Source organism: Lissotriton vulgaris, unplaced genomic scaffold (assembly GCF_964263255.1).
Source record: "Lissotriton vulgaris unplaced genomic scaffold, aLisVul1.2 SCAFFOLD_1445, whole genome shotgun sequence".
Classification (NCBI taxonomy): domain Eukaryota; kingdom Metazoa; phylum Chordata; class Amphibia; order Caudata; family Salamandridae; genus Lissotriton; species Lissotriton vulgaris.
In genome coordinates, this window is record NW_028241043.1 from 233005 (window position 1) to 253478 (window position 20474).

The 20474-nt window shown below is 42.5% G+C and overlaps 1 protein-coding gene across 1 annotated transcript in view; it reads left to right on the forward strand.

The window, feature by feature from the left end:
• The first annotated feature begins 440 nt into the window (after positions 1–440).
• The window catches only part of SHANK2 (SH3 and multiple ankyrin repeat domains 2), a 208203-nt gene continuing 188169 nt past the window's right edge, over positions 441–20474 (forward strand). Inside the window, exons 1-2 of the mRNA XM_086948018.1 lie at positions 441–467; positions 13270–13405. Coding sequence (XP_086804144.1) covers positions 441–467; positions 13270–13405 — 163 coding nt within the window. The remainder of the gene's footprint in view (positions 468–13269; positions 13406–20474) is intronic.

The window sequence follows — 20474 nt, forward strand, 5'->3', positions numbered from 1 at the left end:
AAGTCCACGCATGAAGTGCTGAGAGCCACGCACGCCTGCCGCCAGCCACAACCTGCAGGTGGAAAAGAGGCAGAGGAACCCGTGAGCCTCGCACTAATGACCTACCCGATGGGTTGTGTCATCGGAGATCAGTTTCTATTGGTTCAATCTGTCCTCGTTTGTAAGGTTAATAATACCATTGACTGAAACACCTAAGACGGCGGCGACCAGTTCAATAATCTTAATATTAATTGTTAAAGCTATGTTTTCTATTATTTTATCTATCGATATTATTAGAAACATTGGTATTATCTTTACCGTTGTCGATATGAGCGGGTGTCGGTTGTTAGAAACACAGTCCATCGGACAGCTCGCTGGGCTTTATTGTACTATACCTACTAATGTTCGCTCGAGACACTTTCAGGGCATTAACAGTGTATTAAGGGTGAAGCATGCCCACAATGGGTCCACTGGATTTGTATATCACCGTAAGTAACAGCATGGCCCACGTGTACACGCACGCGCTCTTACTGTAACCCAGTTTTCTAGTTTGATTGGGCTTATTGTACCGACCAGGTAAGGATGAAACGCTGATTCCGGCCTCTAAGGATCTAAACCGACGAGTTACTCTGCAGGCGAGTCACAATAGCTGGCGCTGTACGTACCGAGCTGTCTTAATGCAATCGGATGGATAGATATCGGTGGGTGGGTTCATGGATGGATGGACGGAAGGACGGACGGTGGCTGGATGTAGCACTGACAGGTGGATGGCTGGACTGGCGGATATGTGGGTGGACGGACGGATGGATGGATGGGTGGATTGGTAGATGGGTGGATGGATGTGGGTAGGTTCATGGATGGATGGACGGACGGACTGACTGACGGGTGGCTGGATGGATGGATTAGGTCGGTTGGGTGTTGTGGGAAATGAGATTTTGATCTCTTATCTGATCACCTAGATACCTATCTCATTGAATCCCTTTTTTGGATCGGTTATTGACTGTCATTGAGTAAAAGGCAAACCCACATAGGTTAAATCAACCCCATAGACTGACGCAACTCTAAAGAACCACTTACAACGGTAAAAGTTTAAAGGTTTATTATAAAACCAAAATCAGTTGCAAGTACAAGCACCTCAATATAAGGTTCAACAGGTATACAGGTACAAGAAGGAACATGAATTCCCTCAGAAATCTCAATCTACAGAAGAAAACAATCAAAACTAATTCAAAAATCAACAAGTTGAATATCATTGACACTAAGTGGATCTGAAGCGTCATTTACAGAAAAAAATGAAACAGGTTAAACTGTCCCTACTCTATGCTAGATGACATCCCTACTTAGCGAATCTTTACCTAAAAAGGTGTCAGCCGTTTGACTTCCGAAGAAGTTCAAACCCTCTTAGACTCTGATGGAAACCTATGTCGCGTAGCAGTACCCTTTCTGCCTACCCATCCGCTCTCTAAGAGTCCTCAGGCCATCTGCTCTGCCTTCTCCCCGGGGTGCTATCCCTAATACAAAATCACAGTATGGGTGGAACGCCCCTTTGAGACGCCCACCACGTACACATTTCACGTGGTCCTGCTTCTGGTTTTTTCCACAGTTTCGTTTCTTCGAATCGTCTGTTAAGTTGACCTTGCTTCCCAGGCGCCGTCTCCACCGTGCTGGTACCCCCATGACATTCCGGTCGACTCCTCCAGACCAGAGCCTATCTCCTCAAACAAATATTCATTACATTTGTGATTGGTACCCCCCCCTCGCACCTGGAAACAGACACTTCGAAACAGGGCCCCAAATTCCAAGCATCCCTTATCTCACTAGGCCATAAAACTTCGACCAGCATTGGCAATTTAATTTAACGAGACTTTTGACTCCTGGCTCGCACGTGCAGATCAAAGCTCTCCCCTATCTCTCCAAGCCCACTAAATTATATGCAGTGGACTGCACTTTGTGAACTCTTCTTTAGCTTAGAATAACATGTTAATACCATTTTATAATTATACAAAACTCTTCTATAAGATATGGCTTCTAACACACACATATATATAATGAGCAAATCATTGAATAATATCGAATCCATGTCACATAAAAGATACAATGGCACCCTTTCGTTCTTACACAGTGCCATGTGGTCTGCACGTTTCTTCATTTTACATTTCATCTCTTTCTCCGTTTAGTAACTGCATACATAGATTCCGTTTAGCACGTTCAAATGTTCTTAAGCATTTCACACATTTCTACATCAGCCCACCATGTATACGGGCCTTTCTAATTCTACTACACTCTAGAGTAAATACAGATACATATTCTCACTTCTTAAGTTACATAAGCTAACTTTACGCTGCAGGCTTGTAAATATGATGCGGACATAATTTTCATTCAAATTGCGCTCTCTCAGTGTTTTTAGTTTATTTTATCAATTTACAATGCAGACATAAGCACCAGGAGATCCTAGCTACAAGGCGCAGAATAAATAAAAACAAAAGCACAACATTAACTACTTACAACATAAGCTTCAAGCGCAATGCCACCAAGAATAAAACCGAAAGAGTGGCTGCCTGCGTGGGTGGGTGGGTGGATGGATGGATGGCTGGTGACGTCTCATAGCATGAGAGACGTGTCTTAAAAAAGTAGATAAAATCCGCGTGATGTCAGGTTTGACGTTTTTTGATGCTGTTGATTGGTTCCACCGGTTTAAAGCAATTTCAAACACATGTGAGTTTGAGTTGGAGTGTGCAGGTGAGCTGTGACGCATACCCGTGCAGATACAGATGGTCATTTAATTAAATTATATTGCAGCGCAAGTTGGGTTCGGATGTGCGTGGCAGGAGGTATTCACCCTCTCTCCGCGGCGCTCAGTCTTCCCTCTTTACTTGCATTTAATGAACGCGGGAGCAATAAACGTGCCATTGACTCCTGCATTACGGGAGCACAGCGGTGCTGCCAGTGCTGTAAATCTCGGCCAGTGGCTGACGCTTCATTGCTGACAAATACCGTTTTGTAGCGTTGATTCATTTCTGAGTGATCCCTCACTCTGGCAACCTTGGCTCCCCGCGGACCGCGGAGGTTTTCTGGCCGACGGACGCTCCTTGTCAGCGCCCGCATCCCTCCTTTATGTATTCGGTGTCCGTAACTAAACACGAACATTCATCTTTGCTGCCAGAAAGCAGCTGTCCTTGTCGCAAAATGGAAAGGAGGAACACTGCGCACTGTTCCAGTATTGCAATGTGTGATCTGGTGCAAATGAGCATTCAGCGCAGTTTTCCACTAATCCAGCAGTCTGTTTAATCCAGTCTCTGTACTTTTGTAGATTTGATCTGCAAATAGATAATTCTCTTTTTAGCTTTTGGGAAATAGCCGCGGTCCTTCACAAGTGTAATTACACACCATTATTGATTAAGTTACAAAATAATGAATCTCCCGGCGGAACCTGCTGTAATAAACTGCCACATTTTATCAGCCAGGGACTGATGAGAGTCTGGTAGGCCCTACCAGGATTCGAAATTGCGCTCTTCAGGTAGCACACGCCTTACTCTAGCTGCAGTTAATAAGGTGGCTTTCGGCAAAAGAACAGGAGGCAGATTAAAAGGCCAAGGGAAGTAAAATTAATATTCTCTTAAAGGTTTTATTGTAGGTCGCTCATGTCAGTACAATGGCTAATTCACAGAGTTGCACCCTCTTCTGATACTCCTGGCTTACTTTGTGATTCCAGGAGTAACCCGTCATGAGTACTCTGGGGCGCATATTACCAAGGCAGGCGGATTGAAATTATCGCCGCTTTTACGGCTGTTTTCGGCTGCAAAGCGGCGATAATTTCATCGCCCTATTCGCAAGCTGTCGCTAACATCAGTTAGCGACAGCTTTTAGGTGACAGCGAGCGGTTTGGGACCCGCTTTGCATGTCAGCGATATTTATCGCTAATGACATGCAAAGTAGGGTACCCAACCTGTAGGCGACTGAAAGCAGTCGCTAACAGCACTATCACGTATTATCAACGCAGGCGTAGCGATTAAAATATTCACGATAACCTCGAATATCGCCAAATCCTAACGCCTGCTCAGACCTCTTCTTAGCCTGTATATCCAATGGGAGGTGGATATTCAGGTTAAGTCCATATTAGCTATAATGCCTGAATATCGCTGAATTTCCAGCGATATCCATGCATTTCGCCGCTATCGCCGGATATTTTATTAAGTCAGGGTCCATCCTGCCAGCACCTATTCCCTCTGTCTCACTCTCTGGGAGCAATACACAAAGACCAACTGTCAGCTACACCTAGTCATGTGACCCAGGAAACAGGATCCAGGCACCAAGTGGTTAGAACAAGAAAATGCCAACTATCTGTGTGAATTGGGGGGTGTGGCCCTTACCTACAACCACTTTGGGCCTTAGATAATTGTATACAGAAAACAAAATCAGGTGGTTGTGAGATTTAAACACATCTTTACTAATGCATGAGGTACATTTGATTCAATAATCATGACCTCAAATTTGTTTTTGTAATGATTGAACACAAACTTTTTTAAAACGTTCACATTTGGTGCGATAAAAGAAAGGACTATCCACATTCAACTCGATGGATATACAGTGAAAAATATTTGAAAAACGTGTGAAATATGAAAAGAAAAATCAAAATACATAGTGATAACGCAAAATTTATACATGGGCTAAGCTAAAATTGCATCTTCATCAATCCAATATTTTACAAGACCAGAGCATGATGTATCCTTGCGTAGCTCTGAGTGCAGGTTGTGTCAGCAATGGAGGGGGAGAGACTGAAAGTGACACCTCTGCTTTTAGGGGGGCCGGTAGAACCAACATTCATAATATGTTTCCCCATCCAGTCTCACAACTCTCGGCTTATAATTCTGGTTATCTAGTATTTTCTTGTGATCCTTGCTTTTTACTCTGCAGTTTTGATATATATGTCATTAACTAACCCCTGCCTTTCTTTGTAAGGATATTGCGCATAAAAAAGAAGCCTTGTTGCAAATATGAAAAATAATAGTAGAATCCTAGTCCGAGTGCCAAAAATAAACACTCCATACAGTATTTAGTGATTACTTACAAAAACGATATTAGTATTAGTTTGATGCAAATCATCTCGAATAAATAAAATTGCTGTAGCCAACATTGTGTAGAATTATGAAGACATTCCATCTTCACTCTAATTACAGTTCAGCAGCTACATCATTGTGTTGTAACAGGTGACCAGGGATGCCACAACCCGAATACCGTAAGAGGAGACAGGCTTTTATACCGGGATTGCAGGCTCTAGTCTCTTTATATAGATATTCGTCACTCCGGATACATTTGTCCAAAGCGCTCTGAAGCCACCATGAGTGGTTAAGGTGTTTTACACCCCTACACACTCACGCAAATAAATTGTGCTGTGAATACTAGCTTGGATTGATTAATTGGTAACCGTTTGCATGGAAAGTGAGTGTTTCTTAGAGTGTTAATGGTTGACCAGGTACTAGTGACATGTGAAAGTCCACCCTCTCCCACACTTGATTTTATTTGTCTCCATCGATAAAAACAAGTGAATAAAATCTGAAACAGATTTCATTTTTGCATTAATAAATTGCAAAGTTGTCTAACCTATTGCAACCATTGTTTGTGCTTTTTTTGCAATGAATTACAATGGCTGTTTAAATTCCATTCCAAATTGTGTATTGTGACATCTTCAGCCAGTTCTGCCTTTAAACCTGAAGCACTTTCAATTCATACCTTGCATAAGACAAGCTTCATCACAGAAATAACCATACATTTAAAGCAACGTTACACAGGCCGAGTGAGTGGTTCCAGAGATCCACTGTTGTGAAGAACCAGTGTGACAGAGCTACTGACAAGACGTAGGACAGGGGTGAAGAAAGAAAGGTTGAATAAAAATGAGAAAGTGATAAATGAGCCAGGGGGGTTGGGCCAAGATAAAATGGTTAAAGGATACCAAAAAGCTGTTGGAGAATATAGGACTAGGGGATTGTTGGTCATCCCGCTCAGCCCCTCCAAAAGAAGTTGTCAAGGCGCTTTTTTGGAAATGGACTGCTGAGCGTCTAATCTCTAGCTCCAATCACTGCAGGTCCACTGCCACCTTTTTACAAATTAAAGACACTGTGGCCATTGAACCTTACTTGGACTTGATTACTCTCCCCTTTGACCGTGCTCTTTACTTTAAATTTAGAGTTGGTTCCCTCCCGCTAGGTGCCCTGGTATCGAAATGGTCAACAGCGGATCGCACTTCTCCCAACTGTGCATGTTGCCCGAGTAAGATTGAGTCTATTGCGCACGTTTTATTTGAATGCCCGGACTATGCAAGGCCTAGGAGCTCTTGGCTGAAACCACTTTGCCGTAACATGGGCACACGCAGTCATTTGGTAGCCTTGCGTATCCTAAGTACGGACACTTTCCCCCCCCATAGTCTGTGGAATAGCTAAATTTTTAAAGCAGTTTTGGCTCATTCGATCTAAGAGATTGTCAGTAGCTGCTTAATCCTTGTTTTAGCTAATTTATTAACGGACTTTATATCCTTTTATTACTTTTTAATATTTTTATATTTCTTACTGACTTCTTATGGCATACATTTTTTGTATACTGTATTGATTGTATTATGAATGTGCTTATAAGATATCTCTGCATATCGAATAAAAGCTTATGACTGACTGATAAAAGAATTTTAGGAAGACAAAAAGGATGATAGTTTTACACAAAAACAGATGAACGTGAAAAGAAAAGAGATTGAGAATTACATTTTTTTTAATTGCGGGTTTCTAATTCTATAGCGAACATCTGACCTTAGAACGTATATATGTAATATTTATATATCCTGAAGCTGGCTAAAATAGCGCTCCATAGGGTGGAAGGAATAGATACAATCAAAGGCAGCCTGCCTCTGGCAGCTGTGCTTGGCTCTGAAGTGGCAGGGGGTTGTGTAATATGGCCCTAGAGGTATGCCTTCAGCACTTCACTAAATTTAAAGCGGGTAGGGGCTGTACCCCTGAGGACGAGAGGGCCCCATGTATCAACATGTAAAGGACCACTCTCTATCCCCATACGGGCCGCCTCTTCCTCAGAGCCAGTTTGTACATGTGATGTGTGCTTCTGTCTCTCTGCCCTGTGCATGGTGTGTCCTGAGGGGTGACGCCTGTGGTTCTATCCTGCTTTCATACATGGAGTGGGCCTCCGGCAGCAGTAGGCCTGGATGTCTTGTCATGCTTGACACCTCATTTATTCTTGGAAACAAATTAAAGTGCTCTACTGGCAGACACAGATATTTCGTTGTCATAAAAACGCTTTATTTGTACCATCGGCCTCAGCTTCATCTGGGTAAACCGGCCATCTTTAACAGATATTTACTTATAAAATGTCTCCCTTCGAATGTCAGGAAATAATCAAGGATAATAAATGCATCTATCTATCTATCTATCTATCTATCTATCTATCTATCTATCTATCTATCTATCTATCTATCTATCTATCTATCTATCTATCTATCTATCTATCTATCTATCTATCTAACTATCTATCTATCTATCTATCTATCTACCTACCTACCTACCTACCTGTCTGCCTGCCTGCCTGCCTGTCTGTCTGTCTGTCTAACTATCTATTGATCTGTCTATCTGCCTGCCTCTGTCTGTCTGTCTGTCTGGCTGGCTATCTATCTATCTATCTATCTATCTATCTATCTATCTATCTATCTATCTATCTGTCTGTCTGTCTGTCTGTCTGTCTGTCCATTCATTTATTGATCTGTCTATCTGCCTGCCTGTCTCTGTCTATCTGTCTGTCTCTCTGTCTATCTAACTATTGATCTGTCTATCTGCCTGCCTGCCTCTGGCTGGCTGGCTGGCTGGCTGTCTGTCTGTCTGTCTATCTATCTATCAATCTATTGATCTTTCTATCTATCTATCTATCTATCTATCTATCTATCTATCTATCCATCCATTTATCTTTTAGGGCACTTTTGGTCAGATCTCTACATTCACTAGGTTGGTCTAGCATCACTTGCATTTTTCTACCGCCTACCACAGCTTATAGTATAGGGCAATGAGTACCAGTGCTTAATTTAAACCGGTGGTTTCTGGTGCTACTAAACCAACACTTAATGTTCAGTACCACAGTTGTGACAGTATCTGGCTAATTTAAAGTTGACCACAACAACAGTTAATTATGAATTCAATATACATTCAAAATGACTACTGTCCGATCCATTTTTTTAGCTTTGGGGGCCTGAAATAGTCCGGATTGTCACACTTGTAGAAGTGGATGGTTAGCAGTTGTGTTGTTACTATCTTTGGTTACTTAGCAGGGGTATGTGTGGTGCAAGCTGCATTGGCCTCCTGACGAGAGCCCTGGCACTTATGTTTTTTACAAATTAATCACTGGTTAGCTCTCATCAGTCATTGCCTCTCTTCACTTGAGTAATGGTATTTTTGTGCACATGTGCATATCTGTCTAAAATCTAGTCCACTGTGGTGCCTATGATAGAAGGTTAACCTTTTATTTATTTATGATTTCATTTCATGATTTTAGTTGTTTTTCGTGATGTATTTTTTTAATGTATTTTTTGTATGCTATTTTGGCAAACATACCTTTACAAAGCAAAATGTGTACTTTTTATTAGTAACAAATATGATTTTTTGTGTTGAAAACATATACACACTACCTTTTACAAAGCAACATTTTTACTTTTTATTACTTTTGGACTTTAAATGCCGATTGATAACTAGAACACTCTCTTTTATCCTTGGCTTACTAATTCATTTTTAAAGGATTATCCTTGAACCTTGGTAACACTGAGCTATTCGAAAAGTCGTGTTTATGTTTACCAGTTCTACATCCTGTTAACGCAGTTTTTCAAACGTACATGAGAGCTGTATAGAAGTAGTAGTCTCGAGACAATCTGAAGGGCTGCTAGCACCACCCCGGAAGTGAAGCAGAGGGTGGCCTTAGTCACAGGGTCCCACTTATGCGGTGAGGTGACCTCCAGCATCCAATATACCAACAAAGAGTAGCAGTGGATCATTAGTTAATTAGTTAGCTCAAATTATGTATCTGAAAAGAGGGACACCCCACAAAAAATAGTGAGTCAAGTCTCAACTATACGTTGTGATGCTATCTCAAAGTGAGTATCTTTCATGTGTAGAAAGATACCCATCAGTTGTCGATCCTGGACGCCCTGTTCATCATTTGGGTTCCTTCACATCGGGAAGGTAAGTTTTTTGTAATGTCCACTGTAGACAGCAAGAGCTCACACCTATGTCTAAACAGTGGAACCCAGTAGGTGTTATCATATACTGGGGTGTGAAGAGACAACTGTAGAGCAGTGCAAGTGAAAGGTGAGAAAAAAGTGAAATTGTGATATGAACAAATAAAATTGGGTAGTAGAAAGGATAAGAAACTTTATTAGACACCTTAATACTCCCAAGTCAATAAAATGCGTGCGATAATAGTGGCTTGAACCTATAACCACTAATCTTTAGATACGGTCAATATGTTTCTGCAGACTTAAAGTGGAGCCTCAAAGGTATCCTGCTGCTTTCTTCAGGACCATGATCGCGACTGCTCAATAAAAAGGTGAAAAAAAAATATCACCTGGGTGTTTAGTGGATCTTCATTCTCCTCACTAGTTAAGAGGAGAGAACCGCTCCACCCCACCTGGCCACAGCTCAGGTAAATGGAGCCCCGCACTTCCGGTCGGTACTTCAGACGTCTTTCTGGGCTGTCTCGGGGAGCAGCATCCAACAACATTATGAACTTTGGGTAAAATTGATAACACACCTGTTCCACGTCTGGTGTTAACCCTGTCTTCATACTTTCACAACAAAATTAGCTTAGACAACTATGTAATAGTATAGAGGTGGACCTAGGCATTTCAGGACGAGGGCTCCATATATTACAAGGTACTGCAGAAAGGTATGTTCTCAAACCTCTCTGTGATGACTTGAAGGGTCTGAAAATGTTGGGTGTGAGGACTCTACATTCCACCGAGTTGTGCACGCTTCTGAGAGAAACCTGTGCTGCCTACTGCACCTGCCAGGGACCCTAACCCGGCGGAAGGTATCAGTGCATGGGTGTGCCCATTGTAGTGTATTCTGAGACATTTTGCCCTCTCGAGAAGTGCCTAGAATCGTTCACGTTGTGCAATGTGTGCTATAAAAAGGACATAGATTTTTGCACCCATGGCACATTTCACCCAGTCTGTGCATGGCCCTCATTTGCATTGAGACCCAAATGTGAGGGCCAGGTACTTTGCATACAAGAGCTGTGTACCCAGGAGCAGAAGCTATCGTAAAACTGCAAGAAAGGGGAAGGCACAGAATGTTAGCTTGGTCCTGCGAGCATCAGCTGATGAGGTGAAATACTTTGAACTGATAATACACACATTATATATGAGATGATATTTTGAAATGATTAATGGGTGAATTCTCTCTGTAATATTACTAGAGAGTGCGTTTTGTTAGGTATGTTACTGAAATAATCACATTGTCACTGCCTGTGGAATCCTTATTCCTATTCATAGTCCTGTGCGCCCTTCCTTCAGGGCTGGGATAACTGCAGAAGGCAGATCACATCTGTACCGCTAGCAAGAGCAGCTCATAGGCTATGTGGCAGCGAATAGGGAGCCAGGTGCATAGGGACCAGAACATGACTACACTATCCTCTCTTTAGGAATAAGCTAAATAAAAAACGATTCAGACTCGCCTTCTTCTGAGCCGGAGAGCGTCTGTGGACCAGCCAGAATCTTACTGCATCTGCCCCATCGCTTCCTGGCTGCAGCATCCCTCCCCTCCCCCACTAAGGACCAACTGCAGCACACACTCTGAAGTATTCTGTCCAGTAGCTGAGATGGAAACCCTGGAAGCTGCCTCCTTGAGCGATAGTAATATCCTATCCGATTAATGTGAAATGAAGGCTCAAGGCATCAAACCAAAGCTTTGTAATAGAGCTTCGAGGCGACAAAGAGGCAGCATGCCTGGTGCAATATAAAATCACCATGAATAGGTAATAACAAGAAAAGAAATAAACAATGACCTGATGATATGATGCCATTATTAGAATGATGTCAGGATAGTAATGTACAGTTGATCTAGCCTTGGAAATGAGCTGTGTTTATCGAGTCTTCTAGAGATTTTTCAACATTTTGCTGATAATACATGACCATGAAGTCATTAGGGGGATATGTTCAAACGTATCCACCTCATGACTTCATGGTCATGTATTATCATCAAAAGGTTTGTAAAAAACACAGGAAGAGCTGAGGACCTGCAGACCAGCGATGATCTGCTGGGACCCGGCGTATTGACAAGTTGATTTGTATGATATTTGATAAACCATTGACGACCGGTTAATAACCAGATATGGGGTGGTTATGTTGGAAATGATGGTGATAGGTTGTTCTTCTGCTAATAATAAACTAATGGCCATGAAGTTCTAAATGACATGTTGTTATGCTGTACAGTAGTAGTGATGTGTGTATCACTTGTTTAATTAGTTAATGTGACGAGAGTGATCATGAGGTGATATGGAGTTCTTTGTGAGGTAGGGCTAGGGAACTGAAAAATAACTGATTATATGCAGAGGCAGTGATGAACCAGGGGTACTAATGGTATCATGAAATTGACACGTAGGATAATAATGAACCATTTATGTGAGATTAATCATAGACTAATAATATGAGTGGTGATATAGAGGTAGTGTGAAAGATAAGGTGTTGAAGCGCTTTTTGCCGAGTAGCAGGCTACTCCAGAACTCAAACAGGATTAGTGGTGAATTAGTATAGGGAAATCTGGAATTAATATAAGCGGTGGATTTGTGAGTCTGATAGTTGGACTGAGAAGGAGAATGAAAGGATAGAAGAGGAGAGGGTCTAGAATGTGATTATTCGGTTAAGATGGCAGCAGTTAAAGGTGCGCGCTCACATAGCAACTCTTTCTGAATGTAAGCATCCTGAGACTTTGCAGGAATTTAGACTCCAAATGAGATTTTTGAAGCCACGCAAGGCCACTTTGCGTGCCCTAAGTGGCTCCATCAATCTGGAGTAACGCTACATAGTGCAAATCACTGTCTTGCATTACTCTGCCCTAGGGAGGCTTTCCATGGGCGTTTCCATGCAACCCCCATGGACTTTCATGCATTCCCAGACTTACCAAAGGTGGTAGACATGAGAATGCACCAAAAAGATTCGCCTTTCTAGGGGAGGCGTAACAAGGAGAGCCATTTTTATTTATCCTTGTTACTTTTGTGTGCTGCATTCTGCAGTACACATAGAAAGAGGAATATTCCTCCCAGGATTATTTTTGTGTAGTAAGGTGCCTCTCCCAGCACAAAAACAATCCTACATTCAACCGAGGCACCCTTGCGCCATGGTGCACGTGCGCCTGCATTGGCGGTAGGCAGCCTAAACGGCACCAGCACAGGGACTAGAGCAGGAGTGCAAGGAATTCTTTTAAATGCAGCACTTTCCTTCCTTTTCCCTGTGTCACAATCTCATAAATATGCCCATTAAACTTTTAAATGTTATTGATCCAAAGAAACTGTAAGAGCCTATGTGTGAGGAACACATTTGGACTTAAAGTGGCCTGAAAAATCTGTTTAAGTGTCAGGGTGTCTGGTACGGCCTCTACTCATCGTTGCAGGAAACTTGTGAAGGCTGAGCCTCGAAAAGCTGATATAAGCTGGGAAATTATGGGAGGCGAGACGAGGGCTGATGATACAGAGCTGGGAGCAATCTAACTAGTGTATCAGTGTGATAACACAAGATGGGATAGCTGATGTCCTTCTGCAATCTGGGACTGTGAACATAGGACTACTTGATTGGTTATCTTGCTAATACTTAATCTTTGTATGATTTCATATCTGGCCACATTCTATTAGAAAGATACACATCTGCTTTACAAAAATGTGTATTTCAGATGTTATTTTAATCTGGAAGTATTTTGCCAAATGCTTTAGTAGCGGGGGTCCAGATTGGTGCACCAAGGTGCAATCTAAACGAGTTTCAGGATATTTACTAATATGGAAATAATCTAGATTGATTGAATGCAAATTTACTCTATCCTAAACATCATTCACGGATCTTGTGCAGGTAGCATAGGGTTGGATACCCCTTCTTGAGACATGTGATGTTCCCAAGTGTTAATCTCTTCCAAATGAAATTGTTCACATACATATTTGCTTTTAACCAATATCATTGTCATTTCCACATGTATTTGTAAAATGTTAATAGAACAGGAAGAGATGCTCATTGCTTTGTCCATGTGATCCACTCTCGTCTTTTCCTCGTAGGTGAACAATGAGAACGTGGTGAAAGTGGGACACAGACAGGTGGTGAACATGATCCGGCATGGCGGGAACCACCTGGTGATCAAGGTGGTCACTGTCACCAGGAATCTCGATCCTGACGACACGGCCAGAAAGAAAGGTACGTGACCTAATGCCGCAAGCATGATTTGTGATGGGTCATGCCGGCTATAGCCTAGGCCTACTTGATTTTACTCAATTGCAATCTTAAATGTGATAGTATTGGTAGTCAGACAATACTTTTGCATCCACTGCGACAAGAATATTACTTGTAAAGGACTATTACTATTTGTGTCTTCATGGTCGAATCACAATATAATCCTAAAACTTTTTCCAGGATATCTCAAAATAATTTACAAATAGTACAACTTTCAGGATATAATTTATATTTCAAAAGAGAAGGAAGCAGAGGCATTTTAAAGGTTACTAGTAAATAAAACTACAAGGCAAACTGTTTTAAACTTCATCAGTTTGAAAGATTAAAGATGAAGGATGGGATGCACCTGGAGGGGATGGGGGTGAGGGTGAGAGTTTGTAGACACCATAGACAGAAGAAGACGATAGATGAAGAATCATTGAATATGGAGAAGTGAGACCGTGGCCATGTGCTTCTCTAGTACTTCCAGGAGCGGACAGTAGAGGCCTACAGAGTAGCAAAGCCAGCAAGAGTTAGAGATGTGACCAGAGAAATTAGAATTTTAAGAGGAGACACATAGGTGCATCAAAGAGTAATGGAGGAGGAGAAAAACCAGAGTGCGGTCATAGACAAATAGTAAAGAGGGCAAATACCAGAGTGAGAATGAGGGAACTCATATTGTGGAAAGATAGGTAAGAAGCTATAGTAATTGTATCTTCAAGGACCAGACACCCAGGATGCATGTAAGACAAAATACAAGGGACATCAAAGTTTAGATCAAAACTGCACCACAATGAAAAAGAAAACAGATGGGTAGGTAGTTAAAGGGATGAGGGAGAGGAAACAGGCGGAGTTATGTGAAACCAGCTAAAGGTTATTGTAAGGGATCTAGAGTTTTATAAATGTATGTACTCCCTCCCTACATCGCTCTTTTTCTCTCTCTCTCTCTCTCTCTCTCTCTCTCTCGCGCATTCTATGTCACTCTCTCCTCTCTTTCTATATCACTCACTTTCCTTTCTATATCTCTCCAGCTGTCTTTTTCTCTCTGTCTTTCATACTGTCTCTCACTATTTCTCACCTGTTGCGCTCTCCAGTGCCCCTTGCTGCTTTATTTTGTAATCCGTTTTTTCCCAAATTGTTGGAATGTAATCTATAATCTCAATTTGTACGTCCGAAGACAGGGAGGGGCATTAGAAATAACAAAAATACTAGAAAGTACAAATTCAAAAAGATATTCATTATCGAGTGCTTAATGATCGAGGGACACTTAAAAAAAACTGATCAGCAATGTATATATTTATTTAAGTGGTATTTGTGTAGCACGTACCTCCCTGAAAAGACAGCGGAGCACCGCACAGGGTCAAAGGCTAGGATACCGCCAGTGATAAGAGACAGATACTATTTGCCGCGCTGCTGTTTTTAAAAATTGTATTAAAATCGTGTAACTGTTTTAAATGGTGTTCAACTTTTAAACTTTTAGATTACTTTCAATTTTGCATTTGCTACGACTATCTTAATTAAATTGTGATTTGCTTATCGAATTGAAAGCGGCAGTGAAAACGCTTTCTCTCCCTGGGGCTCAGTCCTCCGTACTTCCGGTGAGCGACGGTAGCGTTCACGAACTCCCAGTCAGCGCTCTAGATGCACAGGGACTGGGGCTTGAAAAGCACGGCCGCAGCGCAGCGGGGAAGCAGACACGCTAAAGGCAAGCCCGTCTGCGCCCGTCCGCGCACTGGCCGCGCACAGTGTCAGCCATGCAGCTGGTTTTGCCTCTCAAACTGGGGGAATTTTACACCATATATATACAAGGGAACAACTCCTAAGGCTAAGGGAAGGTAAGGGTATTGATCACATCCGCACCTTTCCCTTGCAGGCGAAAGTACCACTGGAGATTAACAAAATGAATGGTCTCATATGTGGCTTGATTAATGTAAGGTCTCTCTTAAAACACCATCAAGAAATATACTTACTGATTGATTCCCTCAAACTGAATGCTCTATTTCTTACAGAAACTTGGACTCGTCCTAACTCTGAGGTGGAATTGGGAATAGCCTGTACAGTAGGGTATAAGGTGTTTCACAAACTGCGGATGAATGGTTATGATTTTCAAAGATAGTTTGAACTTTGTACAACTTTCTGTTGACAATATTGAGGGCCTGGAGCTCATGAGGTTTTCCCTGACGTGCCCCAGTGGACACCTGCTCTTGAGCATGTTATGCTACCGTCCCCGCGGTGCGGTCAGCCCTTCTTTTCAGAATTGTATTAATATTTTATTTAATTTTGCTCTCACCCATTCACGTATGGTTATTTTGGGAGATTTTAATCTTTGGACCAATGGGAGCACTGGGTTGACACTTAATGTTCTCCTGCAATCTTGTGAGAGTTTGAATCTACAGAAATTGGTATTGGATCATACTCACCAGAGTGGTCATATCTTGGATCTTATTTTCGCCGAGGATAAGACTTCCAAAATAGAGGCCATCTTACTTCTTTGCTGGATGGACCATTTCCTCAATACTTTAACACTGTCCATCCTTAGGAAAAACCCAGACCAGACTGCCATGCCTCGCCGTCGCCAAGGCAGAAAATGTAGTAAACTGCCTAGTATTGCCAAAGCTGCACCTATATTTACTGGTACTAATATGTTTGATGTAAACAAACCAGTGGAAACAAGCTATCAGGAATTCTTTGACCAGATCACTAAGGCCCTTAATGCAACCATTCCGGTAAAAAGTTTGAAGAGTAAACGTAAGCCTTCTGCCCCTTGGACTAATGAGAAGCAAAAAATGATTTAAAAGACCTATAAATTGGCAGAAAGGAAATGGAGGAAGAGCTATGATATAGCTAATAAAGGTGCTCTGAAGACTGCTAGGAGCAAATATAAAAGTGAAATCTTAAAAGCCAGAGAAGAGTTTTATGCCAACTCAATTCTTGAGGCTTCCAACAAAATCTGGAGGGCCTTCAAGATTGTAGATGACCTAACCAATCTTGATTGTTCAAAAAACAAAACCCTCGGGAACCAAGAACTATTTAAAAGCCTAGCCTCTTTCTTTGAGGAGGAAATTAAAAAAAATATCATTGGGTTATCATAAAGTCAGGAAAACTCTTGTGACTCTGTATCTGAGGCATGTACACAGCCAGTAGCCTATCATACAGAGAATGGGACTCATGAGACTAAACTAGCTACTCTTAGCCAGTTTAGTTTGCCTTCGGGAGAAGAGTTTTAAATCCTTGCCATGAGTACTAAATCTGGGTCTGGAAAGAGTGTGGCAGGGAACTATTCCCTCAGCTCCATCAGATCTGTAACCAATCTTTGAACAGCGGGATAGTTCCTTCCTGCTAAAAACAGGTGATGGTGACACCACTGCTGAAACAACCCACCCTCGACCCACAATACCCTAATAATTATCAACCAATTCTCTCCTCCCATACCCGGTAAAAATTCTTGAACACATGGTCAGTAAAACCCTATCCCAATTTTTGGAAACCAACAGGGGACTGGAAGATGTGCAATTTGGTTTTAGACCTGGCCATGGGACGGAGACAGCCCTAGTAGTCATATTAGACAAGTTCAGAATGCACGCAGACAATGGCCAGTCGATCGTATTGCTCATCTTAGATATGTCTGCCGCATTGGATACGGTTGACCATAAAATATTACTGAGGCTGCTTGCTGACCTGGGGATGGAGGGAATGGCCTTTTACTGGCTACAGTCATATCTGGAGAATAGGCATTAAGCGGTGGCCCTCCTCCCCTTTTCAAACTAAATTTAGAACGGTCAAGAATGCGGTTCCTCAGGGTTCATCCATTAGCCCGATCCTTTTTAATATTTATCTGAGACCACTAATACTCATTATTAAATCTTATAACATCAAGCTGGTGAACTACACTGATGACAAGCAGCTCATCTTGTCATTAGAAGGCAGAGAGCGGATTTCACTTAGCAACTTCCATGAATGCAAGCAGAAGACTGCTAGATGGTTAATGGATAACTGTTTGCAGTTTAATGGTGGGAAGACAGAAATCTTACACTGCACCGCAAAGAAAATCCCATGTCCGCTCCCAGACAACTTCTGGCCCATTCAGGCAGACACGCCTCCTATGCTAGCGTCTGTAGTACGCAATTTGGGTGTAGTCTTTGACAATAAGTTTAGCTTGGAAAGACATGTGAACAAGACAGTTGGGACCTGCTACTCACTCATAAAAGCCATGCGGAAAATTCTCCCCATGTTTCCTTTGTCAGAAGTATTATTTTAAGCTAGTTGGACTTCTGCAACGCCCTGCTCCTCGGTTTGCCAATTTCCTCATTCTGAAATTACAAAGAATACAGCTATTGCCTCCAAGCTGGCCTTAAAGAGGACCCGAGGCGGCTCTGCATCTTCTAACCTTAGTGATCTGCACTGTCTCCCTCTTGCTCAGAGAATCCAGTTTAAATCACTGCACTCTACCAAGGCTCACCTGGTTGGTACCGCCAGAATAAGAACCTCCAGGTTCGAGGGGAATGCCTCAGCTGGGCGGCTTCCCACCTCTGGAATATTCTCCCACCCGATATCAGACATGCAGAAGAATACCTTCAGTTCGGGAAAAATGTTAAATGTTCCTTTTACCTAGGAGGTAGTGTAGGTTTTTTTCAGCCAGTGGGTAAATAAGTACATGTAGAGGAATCACTGTCAGTCAGCGCCAGGATACCAGTGGGGTTTAGAAATTCTGTTTACATTACATTACATTACTGATGCTGAATTGTGACGTGGTGCTCCTTAAAGAGTAGCATCAAATTGCTACATTAAATTGCTCCATTTTCCAAGGTTGACGTTTGAAAGGAGGCTGCGGCTCCCTTATCTGTATTTTCACACCTTCTTCCTCCATCTGCTTCACTGCACCTTTCACGTCTCTAATCACCCATCAAGGGTTGGCATCTGGGATGCACAATAACCTGCAGGAGCATATTTTGTGCTTTTCATAAGTATTGCAAGAAAGAATGTCTCACGCCTTTTTAAACTTTGCTTGCTTAGACGTGCTGTAATATGATTGGCGCAAGCGCAAGGGGATAATGGATGGAGCGCTGAAACTTTTCAGACACTCACCCCCTGTCACAGATCTGGGTTGAATCCATCATCGTTCTTTAGCTCACTTTTCCACCTTAGTTCAGACCCAGCTATATGCAAATCAGTCTTGACCCTGTGCCTCATCGGAACAGTTCAGCCTGAACTGCCAAGCCAGGTCTTCCCTGAACTGGAAACAAGTATCCTAGGACTGGTTTCGGGGTAACAACCCTCATCAGCCAGGATAGCATGAATCCAGTGGCAAAGAGAGCAAGGGACTCAAGGAGACTTGGATCCCTTGCTTTCTTTGCCACTGGATTCATGCCAGCCTGGCTGATCAGGGGTGTTACCCAGAAACCGGTCCTAAGATGCTTGTTTGCTGCTCAGCCGGTGCCAATTAGGGCAAATATAGCAAACACAAGGAGGTGATGGACGGAGCGCTGAAACTTTTCAGACACTAACCCCAGTCACAGAACTGAGTTGAATCCATCATCATTCTTTAGATCACTTTGCCACATCAGTTCAGACCCAGCTATATGCAAATCAATCTTGACCCTGAGCCTCATGGGAACAGTCCAGCCCGAACTGCCAAGCCAGGTCGTCCCTGAACGGAAACAAGCATCCTGGTCCTCAGATTATTCAGCTGGACAAACACCTGGTAACCAAGCAAGCTAGTACTTAAAAAAATCATGATGGCATGGATAATACATTTGAAAGTAAAAAAGCTAACATAACATCTCAGCATTAAAGTGTGGCATACTCAATGTACAGGGAGTGCAGACTTCGCCTGCTGAAGTATCTATTAACAGAAACTTTGCGTGACACCATTTACAATGCATGTGTTAACTTCCTGCTCCTACGGGCCCAGGTATAATATGAGAACGTACCACACACAATCACCCATTGGATTTGTAGTGCTGTGTTTGATAATTTGTGGTTTGCCCATTTATGTAAACCATCCACATATCTACAAGCTCACCATTAACATTCATACATAATGTATGTAAAATACACATTTTCTGAAATAGCAATTTAAAAATAAAGCACGCGCTATATCAAATTAACAGAGTATATTTCTTATCTGAGCAGCAGATTTGCATAATTGTATAGCATTGCCCTTTAACGCAATTACTTTATTGCATTCGGCATGTTCTACTATATTTTATGTAATGTGCCAGCTTGATAAACAGAACTCAGACCAGCAGAGGCCGGCAGCAGAGCTCAGGCAGGTCCAGGCAAGTCCAGCTATTGCTAGTCTGCTAGGCAGTTGCAGGGAGGCCTGTTATTCTCCTTGTAGGTCAAACAGGAGGTCAGTTAACTGACCTTTGGAGGCACTTTTAGGATGCCTGAGATTAAGTCAAGCAGATCCAATCTTCCTTCTACAGACTGCAAGGCAGGCCTACAAGCAGCAAGGTAGTTCTTCTACTGCATCTTCTGCAGGCCCAGCAGTGTTCTGATGAGTGGTTCTGAGGGTCTTACTTTTATACCTGGTGCCAGCCTTTGTGTGGGGAAATACCCTGACCTACCCCCAAAACTGGTTCTGGTCAGTTCTTTTCCCTACCGTGAGTTTTGCTGCAAACTGTTTAGGGTGACATAAGGCAGGACAGGCCTAGTGTCCAGTTCCTTTGTGTGTGCTGTAGGTAAAGCACTTTGAGGTGTAAGTGGGCCTGGGTACAGCCCCTTCCCAGCCATCATGGCAGAATGACCCATCCTGTCCACAACTAAGCCCCCTTTGTCTCACTGTATGGAAGCAATAAACATGCCTCAAGAGCAGAGCATTCATAGTCATGAACCAGGCCACTGACATAAAGATACAGTTTGTTTCGTCAAGAAAATGCCAACTTTCTAAAAGTGGCATTCTCAAAAATGTAACTTAAAATCCGACTTCACACCATTAAAGAAGACCCAATGTCTATACTTTGTAATGTTCTTTGGCATGTGAGTCTTGGGTACCATATATCTGTCACCCAGAGACACTAGGGTAACCTCTGCACTACCACCACCACTAAGT